General features: G+C 39.5%; 1 protein-coding gene across 4 annotated transcripts in view; it reads left to right on the top strand.

Moving 5' to 3' along the window:
- Positions 1–22,147, top strand: part of LOC137627692 (leucine-rich PPR motif-containing protein, mitochondrial-like) — a 180,239-nt gene that overhangs the window by 128,226 nt on the left and 29,866 nt on the right. The window contains exon 19 of one of the 4 annotated variants that reach the window (XM_068358905.1): positions 3,609–4,684. The exons of the other annotated variants lie outside the window; for them this stretch is intronic. Coding sequence (XP_068215006.1) covers positions 3,609–3,621 — 13 coding nt within the window. The 3' untranslated portion in view covers positions 3,622–4,684. Of the gene's footprint in view, positions 1–3,608; positions 4,685–22,147 lie in introns of those variants that run through there. 4 annotated transcript variants of the gene reach the window in all.

The following is a 22,147-nucleotide window of genomic DNA, read 5'->3' as shown; positions in this document are numbered from 1 at the left end:
CGAGCTGCTTTCTCGGCCTTGGCCAATATCGTTCGATATTCCAAACTTATCGTATGGTTGGAAATGAACTAGAAAGAGTCTTATGTCCTGTAAGAGCTCTTAAGTTCTATTTAAAACGAACTAAACCTTTACGAGGCCCGTCTGAAGCTTTATGGTGTTCAGTTAAGAAACCATCTTTGCCTATGTCAAAGAATGCTTTATCCTATTTTATCAGACTGTTAATACGAGAAGCTCATTCCCATCTGAATGAGGAAGACCAAGCTTTGCTGAAGGTAAGGACACACGAAGTTAGAGCTGTCGCAACTTCCGTGGCCTTTAAACAAATAGATCTCTGCAAAGTATAATCGACGCAACCTATTGGAAAAGCAAGTCAGTGTTCGCGTCTTTTTATCTTAAGAATGTCCAGTCTCTTTACGAGAACTGCTACACTCTGGGACCATTCGTAGCAACGAGTGCAGTAGTGGGTGAGGGCTCAACCACTACAATTCCCTAATTCCATAACCTTTTTAATCTTTTTCTTGAAATGTTTTATTATTGTTTTTGGGTTGTCCGGAAGGCTAAGAAGCCTTTCGCATCCTACTTGATTTGGCGGGTGGTCAAAGTCATTTCTTGAGAAGCGCCTAGATTAGAGGTTTTGATGAGGTCCTGTTGTATGGGTTGCAACCCTTGATACTTCAGATCCTAGGGGTCGCTCAGCATCCTAAGAGGATCGCGAGGCTCCGTAAGGAAGACGTACTTAAAAAGGCAGAGTAATTGTTCAAGTCGACTTCCTTACCAGGTACTTATTTATTTTATGTTTGTTATTTTGAATAACTGCTAAAATGAAATACAAAATACTTAGCTCATAATAATGTAAACAAGTAATGCTGGTCTCTACCCACCCCCCTGGGTGTGAATCAGCTTATATAATCACCGGCTAAGTTTAATATTGAAAAATGTTATTTTTATTAATAAAATAAATTTTTGAATATACTTACCCGGTGATTATATATTAAAGGACCCTCCCTTCCTCCCCAATAGAGACCCAGTGGACCGAGGAGAAAATTGGTTCTGTGTTTACATTGAGTACTGAGTACCTGCTCGACAGATGGCGCTGTTGATGTACACCCCCTACCTGCATAGCGATCGCTGGCGTATTTTGAACGTAGAGTTTTTCTGTCGGGCAGCAGAGCTGCAGCTTATATAATCACCGGGTAAGTATATTCAAAAATTTATTTTATTAATAAAAATAACATTTTAGCACACACTCTTGCCTCTCTCACATCTATCCTCCTATCACCTAGAGCTTTCTTTATTACATCTATCCACCCAAACCTTGGCCTTCCTCTTGTACTTCTTCCATCAGCTCTTAAATTCATCACCTTCTTCAGCAGATGGCTATTTTCCATTCTCTACTTGACCAAACCACCTCAACTCATTCATATCCACTCTAGCTGCTAATTAATTTCTTGCACCCATTTTTACCCTCACTACTTCATTCATAACCCTATCTAATCAAGATACATCAGCCATACTCCTCAGACATTTCATATCGAACACATTCAATTTCTCTCTGTCACTTTCATTTCCCATAACTGCGATCAATACATCACAGTGGGTACAATCACTTTCTCATACAGAACTCTCTTTACATTCATTCCTTACCTTCTATTCTTTATCACTCCCTTCACTGACCCCAACACTTTACATCCTTCATTCACTCACTGATGTACATTTGCTTCCATTCCACCTTTAGCAACAACAACAGATCCCAAGTACTTAAACTGATCTACTTTCTCAAGTAACTCTCTTTTCAACATAATATTCAACTTAGCACCACCCTCCTTTCTCGGGCATCTCGTAACCTTACTATTACCCACATTAACTTGCAACTTCCATTTCTCACACACCCTCCCAAACTCGACCTGCCTTCTCCTCCAAGTCTGCAACCAATACTGTATCATCTGTAAACAACAACCAATTCACCTCCCAATCATGATCATTCTCATCTGTCCGTTTCGATCCTCGACCATGCACTCGAGCATTCATCTCTCACAACTCCATCAGCAAACAAAGTGAACAACCATGGCGACATCACATATCCCTGTCTCATCCCCACTCTCACTGGAAACCATTTACTCGCTTCATTTCCTATCCTAACACATGCTTTATTGCATATGTATAAACTCTTCACTGCTTACAATAACCTTCTGCCAATTCCATATAACATCATAGTATTCCACATCACTTCCCTATTAATTCTATCATAAGCTTTCTCCTGATCCAGATCCATACACCTTACCTTTTGCTAAATATTTCTCACATATCTGCCTAACTGTAAAAATCTGGTCCATACATTCCCTACCTCTTAAAACCACCCTGCACTTCTAAGATTGCATCATCCGTTTTATCCTTAATCCTATTAATTAGCACTCTAACATACACTTTTTCAACCACACTCAACAAACTAATACCCCTTGAATTACAACACTCATGCACATCTCGCTTACCTTTGTAAAGCGGAATAATACATGCACGCACCCAGTCCACTGGTACCATTGACAGCATAAAACATATATTAAACAATCTCACCAATCATTCAAGTACAGTCACTCCCCCTTCCTTTAACATCTCAGCCCTCACACAATCCATACCAGGTGCTTTTCCTTCTCTCGCTTCATCTAGTGCTTTCTTCACTTCCTCTCTTGTAATTTCTCTCTCATTCTCATCTCCCATCACTGACACCAGAACACCTGTAACATCAATTATGAGTGAATCAGCCTCCCTATTATTCTCAACTTACAGCAACATTTCAAAATATTTAGTCCACCTTTTCCTTCGCTCCTCTCCTTTCAACAAACTTCCATTGTCATCTTCCACTGTCTCTTCATTCCTCAATCCGCCCTTACTTTACTCTCTTCACTTCTTTCCAAAACTACTTATTCTCTTCATACAAACAACCCTATCCCTGACCCTACCTCCAATCAGCCGCCCCTTTGCTTCGGTTACCTTATGTTTCACCTCTACATTTTTCTCTCTACTGTACATCTTTCATACCTCTTTGCACTATTACTCTGCAGCCGTTCTTCAAATGCCCTCTTTTCCTCTTCCACTTTTATCTTCACTCCATTCCACCATCTATTACCCTTCCAAGTCTTCACTCCTTCATTCTACCATTCACTATCCCGCTCTTTCCTTCAATTACGTCCCTCTAATAGAGTATGGGAGTGAGCAATACTGTATGAACATCAGTGGAGGATCATAGTTTACTTTTAATAATAGAATTTCTTACTTCTCTACTTGCCTGATGTTCCTATACATGGCTACCCTCCTTCCCACTGACTTATTGTATCAAGAGGAAGGATAATTTCAACTTTGAAACTGAAGAGACAAAAAGAATCTTACACAGTAGTTCTGATCTTCTTAGTACTTACTGATAGAAGGTTCCATTCCTTTGTTAAGGGCATGCATATATGCATTGAAGTGAAAGAAAATGTGAAAATTAAAAAAAAATTATGGATAAGTGTCGATTAAATTAAGTTTCTAGAAAAGAAGCAATATCAGGTGTGTATATATAAGAAATTTTATTAGAATTCTGTTTTTTTGCTAATTCCATGCTCTCTTTTCAGGAACTCTATGTGAGATCTCTCAGATTATTGTAATTGGTAAGTCATGTGGGCTGGTAATAAATACTTCTATAATAGGATAGCTGAGTTTTGTCAATACTTCAGTCATACTATTTTTATTTTGAACTCTGTATTACAGTTCGCAATTTTACAAGAACTTCTTTCTTTTAGGAGATAAAAGCAAAAATGGCATTGAACTTGCTGAGAACTTAATAGTTATTAATTAATTAAAGTGACAACAATAATGGTGGTATATTAAACCTACAATAAAATTTAATTTTACAACTTAATACCAATATATATTTCAAGTGTAATTTTTATAATCAATTAGTACTTGCATATTGTTTGGCCAAAGGATTATCCATTATTTAAGGAATTTTCTTTTTTTATGCTAAAAGCATTTAGACAAGTAGCTTTTTAAGTTGATTACAGGGCTTGAGGAGGCATAAGAGAAGGATACATAAAGAAATTTGTTAAGTAACTGATAAATGTGATGTTAAAAACATTATCCGTGAAATCCTCATAAGCCAGAACTATTTTAAACAAGTAATTTTTCATATTTATAGTTTGTTTATGTTCAAGTTGATTTTCATGTTGAAAAGTATTTATCCAAATAGCAAGGCAGCAGTAGGTTTTGGCTTATTAATGAAAAGAGCTTAGTGCGAAAGATACTTCGCATCAGTTGCTAAAGCATGTATTTAATCGAGAAGAGGGAATTTTAACATTATGGAAACCATTTTATGCGAAATGTGAGAGAATTTTATATCGCTCTAAAAAAGAATTCTTATAATTACTCAGTTCAGTGCAGGAGTTCAGTCATTCTATGATAGCAACTGAAGAGAAATAGGAGGGGTTCTAAATAAGGGTTGGAGTCATTTTTCTTTCCCCTTTATAATTGGTTTTATGAATCGCTATCACAAGATCTGCTTTAAGTGACCTTATGTCAAATTGTACTCTAAAGATTAAGTTGAATATTTAGCAGGTCATAAGTAATTTTCTTTTTGTACATATTTGTATGCCTGTAGATATGTATTATAAAAATGGGTTATTTATAAAGTTATTGTAACAATGATAATTTTTATAGATGAACTACAGATTAATTTATTTTTTTTACATTTTTTTTTTATTATCCTTACTAAGGTAATTTTAGGCAACTAACAGTTTGATATTAACCCTTGTGAGGTTGAAAAGATTGAGGCTAATAAAGCTCATAGTACTCAGTGAATATACTTGTTATATATACGGGTGATCCAAACAACGTAGGTAAATGCCCGAGTTCATTAGTGTCAGAACTTTCTGGTAAGCCTATGATTAATATCTGGCATCTTGGATTGACCATGTGGGATGACATAGATTTAATATAGAAAATAAACACAACTCCCTGAACTCCTGTGCAGATAACGACACAGATGCTATATAGGCATTCAGAGGTGCTATGATTAATATCTGCCATCTTGGATTGACCATGTGGGATGACATAGATTTAATATAGAAAATAAACACAACTCGCTGAACTCCTGTGCAGATAATGACACAGATGCTATATAGGCATTCAGAGATGCTAACAGGACAATAAAAGAACTTACAATGAGGGACAGTAAACGAAGGTGGTACAACGTGGTTAATGGAGAAAAGTTAAATGGTAAAATTAGTTGAACCGATCAAATAAAGGGACACTAAGCTAGCAGTGCACATGATAAAATCGCACATGCAATACATGCAGATGGTCTGAACAACGTAAATAAACACCTAAGTTCATGTATGCCAGAACTTTCTGTTAAAACAAAATTACAATATATGAACAGTTTAAATAAGCAGATACATATAAAACTTGCAGTATACACTACATACAATACAGTTTAAACATGTAGCATATAACATACATAGATAACCCAAGCAAAGTTAATGAATACCTCAGTTCTAGTATATTAGAACTTTCTAGTAAACTTGGTAACACAATTTCCTTAACCTCACAAAAGATGCTGAAAATTACATACTAAAACATTTCTCTGCCTAATTCAAGTCTGGGCTTCGAATATTCTTCAATCTGGCTGATACTTGTGGGTGAAACGTGTTATAACAAGGTTCCCAACGGAAGATGCATCTATGAGGTGGAAACCAGTCATCAACTTTTCTTCCTTGAACAAGTTCATACTGCAGACTCCATTCAAGATGGAGGCGGTATACAGTACATCGTATGAACAATAGTAAGGAGGAACAATTTCATGCTGTCATTGGAATTGACTGCACATACTTTCAGGTCCAGGTCCATCAGTCTAGCAGGAAGTTCTGCTTTATCCTCGGGAAAATCTTTCAGTTCAAAGTCCTATGCTTGGGACTCGACTGGAACCCAGGTATTCACAAAATTCTTCACACTTGTGCCAGCTTTGGCAAATGCCAATGGCGTCAATCCAGGCTCATATGCCGTCTAGGTAATAATACCACACAAATGAAATATTACTGATAAGGTACTTTAATGCCAGCAAATTCCCATAACTTCTCTCAGTCACTGGAAGTTGGAGCTACCATAATTCCTTGCGAGACTACATTTGTTAACTACTCTACTGGGTGGCAGCACTGCCTGGTGCAACTTCATTTTTCTTTATCTCTATTGCAAAAAGTGAGTGAATTAATGATAGATTTTACAATAATAACCCAGTAATAAAGTGATAAGATTCAAAACTACAGTTAAGAACAATACGACTGTGTGACTAATTAAGATTCAAGTTACACGCTGAAAATATTGCTTATAACAGTGATTAAAGGTAATTTAAACATTTATCTATAAAGAATGGACAGTAAAATAGCCTTACTTACACAGAATAAATACTGATATACATCAATAATTTTAAGAACAACTATTAAAAGCAATTATCTTAGATACATAATAAGTTAAATACAAATACAGCATTGACAATATAATGATAATACACTAACATGTATGTTCACCCATGTGAACATTGCAGCACCAAATGATGTATTACACTGTGTCTAGAGTCGCAGTTATACGAAATTTAATTGACTCAGAAAGGAAAATTATACGTAAATAATTACTGTTTACAGTAAGGATAACTACGGTTACTGTATTAGCACGTTGAATCTTTATGCAACTACTGGTATAAAGATTGAAGTTCTTTGTATGAACATTCTTTATTTAAACACCCACATATGGTAACTGTACTTTTTATCCGATAAAGAGTATATAATGGCCACTCGGGAATACTGATGTTCAACATAAAAAGGTGTCTGTAACTTGAAAGTTAAGTGGTATCCTAGTCTTTACAGTCTAAACATATGGAAACCCAGAGGTTCCTATCCCAGATTTTAGTCTTGTAGATATCTCAAAGCTTGTTGTTGATGAGCTGGTTTGCACAGTGGTTCATGTTTGTCACTAGCACTCTTGCACAGGTTGCCTAATATATTTGTGTGAAGGAGGATGAGATCTTGTAGCAGTTACTCTTACAGTTTGACTATGAATTATTTCTCATTTTGGAACCAGCAAATTTTGAATATTGCACCAATCCCCATCCACTGATACAACTGGGTATCTGTCTCTGGCATGTGTCTTGTTGCGATCGTTGTGTAGGTAAACCAAATCACCCACCCATGTTTTTCCTGGTTTTTTGGACTGGACACTAGGGGCATGGTAAGCCAATGACTGTAAAGTTGTGTTTCTTTTATAGACACATCAGAGACAAAGGCCTGTACATTATTGAACTGGTCTTGCTGCAGTCCTGGACCTAGCATCTGCTCTTAAGGATCCCCCCCAACACCTTTAGGATGGATTCGACGCTTATCGTTTTCCGTCATTTTGTCTGATTCAAAGGGTAATCAATAGAGAACTGATTAACTCATATCATGGGCTGACCCTTGTGGCTCCCAAATGGCCACAAGCTCGGGTGATGCTCTTGACAAAAGTTCCAAGGGAATTCCCTCTATGGACCAATCTGCTCTTCCAACTCCTTCTGCAGAGGTTCTACTGCATACTGCCATCAGTGCCTCTTCATGGATGGAGACCATCCAGCATCTCCTCTGAGAGAAGGCGTTTCACAAGGCACTGCGTAGTAGATGTCTGCCTATCTCGGGAAATGTTCTACGGTAGTAAATCAAGCAAAGTAAGCCATTTTCTGCAATTGGTGCAGTATATTGCAGAATTTATCTTCTTTTGTGGGGAGAAACTCATCTCAGTATTAGCAGTGAAAGGCTATAACTCGGCCTGGAGCCAGGTCTTTCTACTGAAGAGTATAGACCTTTCCTCATTGTGGAAATTGTCGGTGCTCCTGAGGAGCTACAAGTAATCTTGCCTGCCAAGAGAACTCAAACCACTTACATGGGATATACTGTAATCAGAGTCCTTAGGACCCTTAAAAGGGCCCCTTATAAACTACTATCTATGACAATCATCATATAAGGACCTCAGTCAAAAGACTGTTTTTCTTTTGGTGTTGTATCTCATTTCAAGGGATGGAGAAAGGTCTCTTTGAACTTGGTACCAAATTTCATGGTGAAAACTCAGAACCCTGCCATCAAGGGTGACTGGTTTGAATCTTTCTCCATCTGTTCTCAGTTTGGATGTTTTGCTTCTTTGTCCTCTGAGGGAACTTAAATGCTACTTAAAGAGAAGCCAATGAAGCCACGGAGTCAAAATCTCTTTATTAGTCCTGGCAGGACTAAAAATAAGATTTCAAGAAACGCCATTTCCTTCTGGCTTTGTGAAACTATCAAGAAGGTGTATCCCCAAGAAGCACAAAATCCTGATGATTCAGATCCAATACATGCCCATGAAGTCAGAAGAATTGGCTCAATGCTACTAGCTTTTAAGAAGAACCTGTTGGTGGCACAAGTACTAAAGGCTGGAGTCTGGAAATACCAGACAACCTTTACAGCTCACTATGTGTAGGAGTATACCCACAAGTCTTTGGACACGTTTTCACTGGGACCTGCAATAGCTGCTTAGCAGTCTGTGTTGTGTACTAGGTCCTTACGGTACAAGAAGAATATCATTTAAGATAACAATTGCAATGCTAGACTAGAATAGGAGGTAGAATGCCTGGCTCTATTTTCCTCCCTCGGGGAGCAATGATTGTCTTGTTTATTGCTAGATCGGGCATTTGATGCAGGTACGCCTCTATATTATACACAATTCTATAATGTAAGTATCTCTTCCATCCTTCTTATGAGGGGAAAATGGTTTGTGTGTAGAATCCAGTATTTTATATTGGCCCTACATTGGTAGTATATCCTTAGAATCATATAGGTTCTTCCATGACTGTGTCCATAGACAGGAACCTAGCTAACTTTTGAGATCCTTTTCTCAAAGTTAGACGTTAGCAGGAGTTAACACATCGCACCTCTTGAGGTCTGAGCTCTTTGTCAATTTGGGATTTTAAACCAGACAGTATGGTTATAGAGCTTCCTCCCTCCTAATGAAGAGTCTCCTATTAAAGGGGGTTGGGTTTGTATTATTGTAGTGTAGGAACAAATCACAAATTTTAGAAATAATTTGCATATGTATATCTATCTGTACAGCATAAATATAAATATAGTAGGTTGGCTAGAGCACCAGCCACCCATTGAGATACTACTGTTAGAGAGTTATTGGGTCCTAAGATTGTACTACATTGGATCCCTCTCTGGTTACAGCTCAGTTTTCCTTTGCGTACATACATATCGAACATTTTGCGTTATTCTTTCCATATTCTCCTGTTTTCATATACTTGAAAACACTGAGATTACCTAACAATTTTCCTTTGCTCAAGAGGTTAACTATTGGACTGTAATTCTTCAGTGGCTTCTTTCCTCTTGGTCAGAGTAGAAGAGAGACTTTAGCTATGGTAAGCAGCTCTTCTAGGAGGACACTCCAAAATCAACCATTGTTCTTTAGTCTTGGATAGTGCCGAACTCTCTTGGGGTAGAGTTCTTTAGCTTGAGGGTAAACTCGGGCACACTATTCTATCTTAATTTTCTACCTCTTGGTTTTTTTAAGTTTTTGTATTTTATATATGAAAGATCTATTTCAATGTTGTTACTGTTCTTAGAATATATTCATAACGAGATAAAAACTCGCATGCATCATTTTTATACAGAGCATGGGATCCCTATTAAGTAAGCTTCTTGGTGACCTCAGATAAGTTGGATTCAAGAAAAGGATATGTGATCAGTTGAGCACACGCCAGAATTCAATTTAAGTTTTGGTAAAGGTACTTGATAATTTTCCAGAATATTTCTTTCGATAAAACCATAAACATAGATTGCTGTTAGCCTTTGATCAATTAATCATGCAATGTGTTTTGACCTAATGAACAGTCAATGCATATTTGTATACCATGGGAGTTTAGATTTACATAGCTATGCATTTAGGGGTTTGGAAGACATAAAGTCAACTTCATTCTGGACATATGTATATTATGTTAGTATGATTTTATGGCTCTTATTTTAGTATAGATAATTTCTCTGTACAGTTATTTCTAAGCATTTACCCATATATTTAGTTTTTTTCCAAAGTGGGATGGTATCTATTTAATTCCTGAAATGGTAGAGAAAGCATGTAATATAGGGACTCCACTATCTATAGCTGGCTACTATAGAAGATTTTCTTGGCTTTGCTCATACAATTTCTTAAGAAAAAATAGAATAACATAGATTAGTATTTCTATTCATTTTAGTAAGTTCGTCCAATATGTACTTAGGGCTATATAGTATATTCGCAGTGTCATTAGATACTGGGTATTTTTAGCATGGCTAGAAATGTATGAATTATAAGTTATTGGTAGGCTTCTATGAATACGAAGCCTTTAGATTTATTGGCTATTCTTAACAATAAAACAATATAGGAATGGGATACCATTATTTTTTTCCTTTTCTAGAGTAAAATTTTGTTGATGTATTTTGATTAATGAAAAAATATGAAGGGAAAGTCAAGCCACAGAATAGTCTTAACAGATCATGAGATTTGGGCGCATGTCATCCTCCTTTTGGAACAAATTATATTAAAGAGGAATGTTTAGATATAACTGTTAGTTATGAAACATAAATAGAAAATATCCAATATTGAAATAATATAACTCATAACATCCCATGATCATAGTATAGTGTATTAAGACAAGAATCTAAATGCATATCCATTGAGATCTAAACAGAGCTCAGAAATAATTGGTCAAAAGCCAACACAGTAATCCATGTCAATGTCGGGAAACAATGTAATTACAGTAATAGATAAAAGTAAAAAACAACTAGATTGAAGCTCTTTATTTTAAATCTGATTTATTTGAGATCCTCAAGAAGCTGTCCTTACATATACCATCATTATCATCTCCTTCGTATATTGATGCAAAAGGCCTCTGTTAGATTTCCAATGTCGTCTCTATCTTGATCTTTTAAATTAATATTTTGGCATTCTTCATCTCCTACTTCACGTTTCATAGTCCTCAGCCACGTAGGCCTTGGTCTTCCAACTCTCCTAGTGCCTTGTGGAGCCCAGTTCAATGTTTGATGAACTAATCTCTCTTGGGGAGTATGAAGAGCATGAACAAACCATCTCCATCTGCCCCTCACTACGATCTCATTCACACGTGGGACTCTAGTAATCTCTCTTATAGTTTCATATGTAGCATGTTATGTATTAATACGCTATATCTGTAATTTTCTTTTGATGAGTTTGATGTTATTGAATAAGATGGAAGCATCAAATTTTCCCTTCTTTTGTAGCGTGATACATATTTCTGATTTAGTGGGGACTAACGCGGATATGAAGGCTGCCTAAAGTGATTTCAGCAGCTAAGAGCATTTTTAAGATAAATTTTTAAATTTCAAATGTAATGTTAACCTTTCCAAATCAGGACTGAATATAGAATCAGCCATTAAATAAAAGCAATGCAGGTCGTATATATATATATATATATATATATATATATATATATATATATATATATATATATATATATATATATATATATATATATGTGTGTGTGTATATATATGTGTGTATATATATATATGTATATATATATATATATATATATATATATATATATATATATATATATATGTATATATATATATACTCCATGTTATTTATACTGCAGTCAGGGAATTTCATTGTGTATACATCGTCAATGGGATAAGGGTTAGTAAAGTGGGTAGCATAGAGGACCCTCCACACACACAGACACACACGATATATATATATATATATATATATATATATATATATACATATATATATATATATATATATATATATACAGTATATATATATATATATATATATATATATATATATATATATATCACCCACGAAATGCATTTAATACCGAATTCTATCTTGGGAATACATATCCACTTGGAATTCATTTTATAGTAACAGCTTCTGGCCGGGTGGTGATTCAAACCACCACCTGTACGGCTAGAAACTATGCTGGCAGGGACCCTACCGACTCAGCTATCAAGAGAGACTAAAAGTTTATGACAAGTCCCCCTACATATTCCTGTCGAATTCAGGATTCTGTTCATAGACTTGAAATAGACCCATCTCCACCATGATAGCTGAATCGTGAGTTTGCAACACGTGGTTATTTTAATGAACATATATCACAAGCACACGTGATTTTAATTAATGTAAATATCACCCACGGAATGCATTTAATACCGAATTCTATCTTGGGAATACATATCCTCTTGGAATTCATTTTATGGTAACAGCTTCTGGCCGGGTGGTGATTCGAACCACCACCTGTACGGCTAGAAACTATGCTGGCAGGGACCCTACCGACTCAGCTATCAAGAGAGACTAAAAGTTTATGACAAGTCCCCCTACATATTCCTGTCGAATTCAGGATTCTGTTCATAGACTTGAAATAGACCCATCTCCACCATGATAGCTGAATCGTGAGTTTGCAACACGTGGTTATTTTAATGAACATATATCACAAGCACACGGGATTTTAATTAATGTAAATATCACCCACGAAATGCATTTAATACCGAATTCTATCTTGGGAATACATATCCAATTGGAATTCATTTTATGGTAACAGCTTCTGGCCGGGTGGTGATTCGAACCACCACCTGTACGGCTAGAAACTATGCTGGCAGGGACCCTACCGACTCAGCTATCAAGAGAGACTAAAAGTTTATGACAAGTCCCCCTACATATTCCTGTCGAATTCAGGATTCTGTTCATAGACTTGAAATAGACCCATCTCCACCATGATAGCTGAATCGTGAGTTTGCAACACGTGGTTATTTTAATGAACATATATCACAAGCACACGTGATTTTAATTAATGTAAATATCACCCACGAAATGCATTTAATACCGAATTCTATCTTGGGAATACATATCCACTTGGAATTCATTTTATGGTAACAGCTTCTGGCCGGGTGGTGATTCGAACCACCACCTGTACGGCTAGAAACTATGCTGGCAGGGACCCTACCGACTCAGCTATCAAGAGAGACTAAAAGTTTATGACAAGTCCCCCTACATATTCCTGTCGAATTCAGGATTCTGTTCATAGACTTGAAATAGACCCATCTCCACCATGATAGCTGAATCGTGAGTTTGCAACACGTGGTTATTTTAATGAACATATATCACAAGCACACGTGATTTTAATTAATGTAAATATCACCCACGAAATGCATTTAATACCGAATTCTATCTTGGGAATACATATCCACTTGGAATTCATTTTATGGTAACAGCTTCTGGCCGGGTGGTGATTCGAACCACCACCTGTACGGCTAGAAACTATGCTGGCAGGGACCCTACCGACTCAGCTATCAAGAGAGACTAAAAGTTTATGACAAGTCCCCCTACATATTCCTGTCGAATTCAGGATTCTGTTCATAGACTTGAAATAGACCCATCTCCACCATGATAGCTGAATCGTGAGTTTACAACACGTGGTTATTTTAATGAACATATATCACAAGCACACGTGATTTTAATTAATGTAAATATCACCCACGAAATGCATTTAATACCGAATTCTATCTTGGGAATACATATCCACTTGGAATTCATTTTATGGTAACAGCTTCTGGCTGGGTGGTGATTCGAACCACCACCTGTACGGCTAGAAACTATGCTGGCAGGGACCCTACCGACTCAGCTATCAAGAGAGACTAAAAGTTTATGACAAGTCCCCCTACATATTCCTGTCGAATTCAGGATTCTGTTCATAGACTTGAAATAGACCCATCTCCACCATGATAGCTGAATCGTGAGTTTGCAACACGTGGTTATTTTAATGAACATATATCACAAGCACACGTGATTTTAATTAATGTAAATATCACCCACGAAATGCATTTAATACCGAATTCTATCTTGGGAATACATATCCACTTGGAATTCATTTTATGGTAACAGCTTCTGGCCGGGTGGTGATTCGAACCACCACCTTTACGGCTAGAAACTATGCTGGCAGGGACCCTACCGACTCAGCTATCAAGAGAGACTAAAAGTTTATGACAAGTCCCCCTACATATTCCTGTCGAATTCAGGATTCTGTTCATAGACTTGAAATAGACCCATCTCCACCATGATAGCTGAATCGTGAGTTTGTAACACGTGGTTATTTTAATGAACATATATCACAAGCACACGTGATTTTAATTAATGTAAATATCACCCACGAAATGCATTTAATACCGAATTCTATCTTGGGAATACATATCCACTTGGAATTCATTTTATGGTAACAGCTTCTGGCCGGGTGGTGATTCGAACCACCACCTGTACGGCTAGAAACTTTGCTGGCAGGGACCCTACCGACTCAGCTATCAAGAGAGACTAAAAGTTTATGACAAGTCCCCCTACATATTCCTGTCGAATTCAGGATTCTGTTCATAGACTTGAAATAGACCCATCTCCACCATGATAGCTGAATCGTGAGTTTGCAACACGTGGTTATTTTAATGAACATATATCACAAGCACACGTGACTTGTCATAAACTTTTAGTCTCTCTTGATAGCTGAGTCGGTAGGGTCCCTGCCAGCATAGTTTCTAGCCGTACAGGTGGTGGTTCGAATCACCACCCGGCCAGAAGCTGTTACCATAAAATGAATTCCAAGTGGATATGTATTCCCAAGATAGAATTCGGTATTAAATGCATTTCATGGGTGATATTTACATTAATTAAAATCACGTGTGCTTGTGATATATGTTCATTAAAATAACCACGTGTTGCAAACTCACGATTCAGCTATCATGGTGGAGATGGGTCTATTTCAAGTCTATGAACAGAATCCTGAATTCGACAGGAATATGTAGGGGGACTTGTCATAAACTTTTAGTCTCTCTTGATAGCTGAGTCGGTAGGGTCCCTGCCAGCATAGTTTCTAGCCGTACAGGTGGTGGTTTGAATCACCACCCGGCCAGAAGCTGTTACCATAAAATGAATTCCAAGTGGATATGTATTCCCAAGATAGAATTCGGTATTAAATGCATTTCGTGGGTGATATTTACATTAATTAAAATCACGTGTGCTTGTGATATATGTTCATTAAAATAACCACGTGTTGCAAACTCACGATTCAGCTATCATGGTTTAGATGGGTCTATTTCAAGTCTATGAACAGAATCCTGAATTCGACAGGAATATGTAGGGGGACTTGTCATAAACTTTTAGTCTCTCTTGATAGCTGAGTCGGTAGGGTCCCTGCCAGCATAGTTTCTAGCCGTACAGTTGGTGGTTCGAATCACCACCCGGCCAGAAGCTGTTACCATAAAATGAATTCCAAGTGGATATGTATTCCCAAGATAGAATTCGGTATTAAATGCATTTCGTGGGTGATATTTACATTAATTAAAATCACGTGTGCTTGTGATATATGTTCATTAAAATAACCACGTGTTGCAAACTCACGATTCAGCTATCATGGTGGAGATGGGTCTATTTCAAGTCTATGAACAGAATCCTGAATTCGACAGGAATATGTAGGGGGACTTGTCATAAACTTTTAGTCTCTCTTGATAGCTGAGTCGGTAGGGTCCCTGCCAGCATAGTTTCTAGCCGTACAGGTGGTGGTTCGAATCACCACCCGGCCAGAAGCTGTTACCATAAAATGAATTCCAAGTGGATATGTATTCCCAAGATAGAATTCGTTATTAAATGCATTTCGTGGGTGATATTTACATTAATTAAAAATCACGTGTGCTTGTGATATATGTTCATATATATATATATATATATATATATATATATATATATATATATATATATATATATATATATATATATATATATATATATATATATATTTATACAGTATATATATATATATATATATATGTGTGTGTATATATATATATATATATATATATATATATATATATATATATATATATATATATATATATATATATGTATATGTATATATATATATATATATATATATATATATATATATATATATATGCATATATTTTTAAATATTAAACTTAGCCGGTGAATATATAAATAGCTTACGTCTCCGACGGTCGACAGATTCCAAAAACTCGCAAGCGATCGCCATGAAGGTTGTCGGGTGTGCCCACCAGCGCCGACTATCGGCCAGATACCGCATATACTTCTCAACCAAGCCAGTTCTTCTCTGTCGGTGGTCCAGACAACATTGGTTCCGCTCGCGCTTGACCTCAAGTTTCTACCGATCGATGAAGTATTTGGTTTTGGTTTTATTTCTTTTGCTGTGTTGGTTTTCTTCGATAAAACTCTTGAAACCCTTTTTTGATTATTGTTGATGAACTTGGCTTTCCTTTGGATTTTCATAATGGCTGACCCTTCTCCTGTCTATCGTAAATGTGTAAAAGACTGTAATAAACGTCTTCCGAAAGCTTCCCTCGATCCTCATACTGTTTGTGCTAATTGCCGTGGTAAATCTTGTCAATTAGGGGATCGATGTGAGGAATGTGTTGTTTTATCGGAATTCGAGTGGTTGCAGTATGAGAAATATACTCGGAAACTCGAAAGAGATAGGTTGAGAAGAAGCTCTTCTAGATCTATAGATTTTTCCTCATCCCATGCCCCTGAACCTAATCCTTCTCCTGTAGTGGTAGTTTCAGAACCCCCTATTGGCACTCATGAACCTTCTATGCGTGAAATGTTATTGGCTATTCAAGCGTTGGGTGAGAAGGTCGAAACCTTGGCATCGGACAGGAACCAGCTTATGTCCGACGTTAAACTTTTAAAGGGTCAAAGTGGTAAAGTGGAAAGTGCTGCAAATGTGTTTAGTGTTGTGACGGAGGGTTCGTCTGTTCGTGCTTGTCACTTGCCTAGTCCGCGACCTCTTTCAAGCTCCCCTGCACCAGGGAGAAGGAATGTCGTAGGACTTAAGGGAGTGAGAGGTGTAAAGCAACGTACAGACGTTCCCTCAAAGGTATCAGACGTTGCTCTTCAAGCACGTCCTTACCATAAGACGGGAGAAACTAAGTTCTCCTCGTCTTCCGATGATTCGTCTCGTAAGAAGCCTTGGCGTAAGGTTTCAAGACCTTTGAAACAAGTCAGTCCCTTCAGGACAGGTCCAGCGTCCTGGCTGTAGTCATTGGGACAGCTCTGACCGTATTCAGTCATCGGATGGCTGTTCTCCTGTTGAGCGTAAACGTGACGCTAAGTCCGAGGGTCTCGTTCGGTGCGATGACTTGCATGCACAGACGTTGCCGACGTCACGGCCCGTTTCGACTCCCGTTGACCCTAAGTGGAGTGTCTTACAAGACATGCAGTTGAAACTTTCATCCTTAATGGAAGTTATATGATCATGACCAGGTTCGTAAAGATCCTTTGCTTGCGGTTCGTCAGTCCAGCAAGCGTGACTCAGGTCTTCAACCGCCTAAGCGAGATTTGTCTCGTCATTTTGACGTTAGCGCTAATGTTAGCGGTGCTGTTAAACGTGACTCTGATCGTGTTCCTCGTCAGTCACGTCAGTTACGTGACGTTGAACTTCAATTTCCGCAGTCACAGCGTGACGTTCAGCAGCAGTCACCGCAGTCCCGACGTGACGTTCGTCGGCCGACTCTGTTGTCCCGACGTGACGTCGAACGTCAGTCGCCATGGTCTGGTGTTGTTTTTCAGCCTCAAGACCTGCAGTCTGTGCAGTCCCGACGTGACGTCGGACGTCAGTCGCCACAGTCTGTTGTTGTTTTTCAGCCTCAAGACTTTCAGTCTTTGCAGTCTCGACGTGACGTCGTTACCTCTGCTTTGGCTGCGGCTCCTTCGCATATTGATGTAGCCTGTCAATCGTTGCCGCCTCGGCATGCTTTGTTTTCTCTGTGTCGCAAGACTTTGCCTTTGTCGGATGATGTTCCTTCGGATGAGGAAGTTGTTGATCCCCTTCCTGCTGATGTTCTTTTGGGGATCCTTTCTGATGGAGAGGAGCCTAGGGTTGCCCAGCAATCCCTTGACTTTAAAAAGATTATGCTTATCTTTAAGGATCTGTTTCCCGATCATTTTGTTACTGCTGCTCCACGTTCACCTCCATCTGAATTCACGTTAGGCATGACTTCTTCGACTCCGTCGTGTACGAAGTTAGTGCTCTCTCGCTCTTCTAAGAGAACCTTGCGTTTGTTGGGAGACTGGTTAAAGACCAGGAGGAGTTTAGGGAAGTCCTCTTTTACCTTTCCCCCTTTCAAATTGGCTTCTCGTGCGAGCGTCTGGTATGACACGGGAGAAGTTCTCGGCTTGGGGGTGCCTGCCTCTGCCCAGGGAGACTTCTCAAGCCTTGTAGACTCTCCTCATCGTCTGGCCATGAGACGCTCGAAGGTTTGTTGGTCCTTTACAGATCTGGATCATCTCCTTAAAGGAATTTTCCGTGCCTTCAAGGTTTTCAATTTCTTTGATTGGTCCCTGGGAGCCTTGAGTAGGAAGGTCTCTTCAGCAGACAGGGATGTCTCTATTCAGATAATGTCTTGCATGGACAAGGCAATAAGGGATGGCTCTAATGAACTGGCTGCTACGTTCACAGCAGGGGTTCTTAAGAAGAGAGAGACTCTGTGTTCTTTTCTTTCTGCAGGGGTCACTCCTTGTCAGAAGTCAGAACTTCTTTTTGCTCCCTTATCTTCTACTTTGTTCCCTCAACAGCTTATTAGAGATATCGCGGCATCTCTTGTTCAGAAGGACACACATGATTTAATTGCCACGTCTGCTCGTAAGGTTTTACCTTCGTCTTGTCATGTCAGCAGACCTAAGTTTGACACGCCAGCGGCGAGGTTTATCCCGCCTTTTCGTGGCAGAGCCCTCAGTAGGGGAGGCTCTCGTGCCGATAGAAAGCGAGGTAAGAAGAGAGGATCTAGATCCTCACGTGGCAGAGTCTGACTGCCCACGTCCTCAGACAGCAGTAGGTGCCAGATTGACCAACTTCTGGCAGGCCTGGGAGAAGAGGGGTGCAGACCGGGAGTCTGTTTTGTTGCTGAAGGAGGGTTACAAAATTCCTTTTGTACGAAGACCTCCTCTTGTGAAAGTTCCGATAGACCTCTCTCCCAGGTATCGAGAGGAGACAAAGAGACAGGCGTTACATCTTCAGGTGTCTCTGTTGTTAGAAAAGGGGGCGGTGGTGAAAGTCTCGGACCTTCAATCCCCAGGTTTTTACAACCGTCTCTTCCTGGTTCCGAAGAACACAGGAGGTTGGAGGCCAGTGCTGGATGTAAGTGCTCTCAACGTGTTTGTTGTAAAAACAAAATTCACGATGGAGACCACCAAATCCGTTTTGGCAGCGGTCAGAGAGAGCGACTGGATGGTCTCTCTCGACCTGCAGGATGCGTACTTCCACATTCCGATACATCCAAATTCTCAACATTATCTGAGGTTTGTGTACAGGAAGGTGGTGTATCAATTCTGAGCACTGTGCTTCGGCCTCAGCCCTGCTCCTCTTGTTTTTACGAGGCTCATGCGGAATGTAGCAAAGTTCCTACATTTATCGGGGATCAGAGCCTCCCTGTATTTGGACGACTGGTTACTCAGAGCGTCGTCCCGTCATCGCTGTCTGCAGGACCTACAGTGGACTTTGGATCTTGCAAAAGAGTTAGGTCTCTTGGTGAACATGGAGAAGTCGCAACTGACTCCATCCCAGACCATTCTCTATTTGGGGATGGAGATACAGAGTCAAGTTTTTCGGGCTTTTCCGTCTGCCAACAGGATCGAGCAGGCTTTGCTCAAAGTCCGTCTCGTGCAGGAGAAAAACAGTTGATCTGTGAGAGATTGGATGAGCCTCCTGGGGACTCTTTCGTCGCTGGAGCAGTTTATCTCTCTAGGGAGACTCAACCTGCGCCCTCTCCAGTTCCACCTAGACATCCATTGGAACAAGGAGAAGGGTTTAGAGACGGTCTCGATTCCAATCTCCGATCCAGTCAAGACTTGTCTAGCTTGGTGGGACAGCAACATAAGACTTCGGGAAGGTCTTTCTCTGGCAGTCAAGAACCCAAACCATGTGTTGTTTTCAGACGCATTGGATTTGGGTTGGGGGGCGACTCTGGACAATCTGGAATGCTCGGGTCTTTGGTCCGCAGACCAGAGGAGTCTTCACATAAACTGCAAAGAGCTTTTAGCAGTCCATCTAGCGTTAAGGAGTTTCGAGAGTCTGGTTCGAAACAAGGTGGTGGAGGTGAATGCAGACAATACCACGGCCTTGGCTTACATATCGAAGCAAGGAGGCACTCACTCCCACTCTCTTTTCGTCATCGCAAGGGACCTTCTCATTTGGTCAAAAGATCGAAACATCTCTCTTTTGACGAGATTCGTCCAAGGGGAGTTGAATGCCTTAGCGGACTGTCTCAGTCGAAGAGGACAGGTGATTCCTACGGAGTGGACGCTCCACAAGGATGTGTGCGAGAGACTTTGGATGACTTGGGGTCAACCCACCATCGATCTCTTTGCGACCTCTTTGACAAAAAGGCTCCCGACTTATTGCTCTCCGGTCCCAGATCCAGAGGCGGCCCACATAGACGCTTTTCTTCTGGACTGGTCTCACCTGGACGTTTATGCCTTTCCACCTTTCAAGATCCTAAACAAGGTGCTTCAGAAGTTCGCCTCTCACGAAGGGACCAGGTTGACGTTGGTTGCTCCCCTCTGGCCCGCGAGAGAGTGGTTCACAGAGGTATTTCTATGGCTAGTAGACATTCCAAGAAGTCTGCCGTTGCGGATGGATCTCTTGCGGCAGCCTCACGTAAAGAGATTTCATCAAAGCCTCCCCGCGCTTCGTCTAACTGCCTTCAGACTATCGAAAGACTCTCTAGAGCTCGAGGGTTTTCGAAGGAGGCAGCTAGAGCGATCTCGAGGGCTAGAAGATCCTCTACCATCAGGATCTATCAGTCTAAATGGGAGGTATTTAGAGACTGGTGCAAGTCCTCCTCTATTTCCTCTTCCAGTGCCTCTGTAGCGCAGATTGCAGATTTTCTGCTTTATCTGAGAAACGGTCGCTCCCTCTCTGCATCTACCATTAAAGGCTACAGAAGCATGTTAGCTTCTGTTTTCAGGCATAGGGATTTGGATCTTTCTAATAACAAAGATCTTCAAGACCTGCTTAAGTCTTTCAAGACTTCCAAGGAGCGTCATATTTCGACTCCTGCTTGGAACTTGGACGTGGTCCTACAGTTCCTTATGTCAGACAGGTTTTAACCGTTAAATTCAGCCTCCCTGAAGGATCTTACCCTTAAGACACTTTTCTTGGTGAGCTTGGCTTCAGCGAAAAGGGTTAGTGAGATACATGCTTTTAGCAAGAATATCGGCTTCTCCGCTAATAAAGCAGTATGTTCTCTTCAACTTGGTTTTTTGGCCAAGAATGAACTTCATTTGAAATCCCCAGTCTTTCTGAGATTGTGGGGAATGAAGTTGAAAGAGTGCTGTGCCCCATTAGAGCTCTTAAATTTTATTTATCCAGAACTAAACCGCTGCGAGGTTGTTCAGAGGCTTTATGGTGCTCCGTTAAAAAGCCCTCTTTGCCCATGTCGAAGAATGCGTTGTCTTATTTTATTAGACTTTTGATTAGAGAGGCACACACTCATTTAAGTGAGAAGGATCGTAATTTACTTAAAGTCAAGGCTCATGAAGTTAGAGCGATAGCAACTTCGGTAGTGTTTAAGCAAAATAGATCCCTTAACCCTGGAAAGGTATGATGGGTCGTTTGCGACCCCTACAGCATTTTCAAAACCTGTTTTTTCCCCATAAATCATCAGCTCTCTCGAATATGGAAGTGATCGACCTGCAAGGGGTGACTAGTCTATATGCCATTGTCTGCTTTAGGACTGATTTTCGTCTAACTTCCCTCCTTCCCCGTTTTCTTACCCCCCCCCCCCAGGGGTCGACCTCGACCCTACATACCTTTATAGGGGTAAGTGATCAAACAGCAAAGTTATTACATAATTATAAATTGTCAAACAGTGTTAATACTTGTTTGGTTCTTTATAGTTGGAAAGTGTGGGTGGATGGTGTGTCTACCACTTGCATGACATTGGTTTTGTCTTAGATGCCATATATTGCCATGAGGTCCATTTTCCCTCAAATGCTAATTTTTGATTTTTTTAGGTTTTTTGCAAATTTGATTTTT

This window comes from Palaemon carinicauda, chromosome 35, assembly GCF_036898095.1.
Source record: "Palaemon carinicauda isolate YSFRI2023 chromosome 35, ASM3689809v2, whole genome shotgun sequence".
Classification (NCBI taxonomy): domain Eukaryota; kingdom Metazoa; phylum Arthropoda; class Malacostraca; order Decapoda; family Palaemonidae; genus Palaemon; species Palaemon carinicauda.
This window is presented reverse-complemented; position numbering and strand designations above follow the sequence as displayed.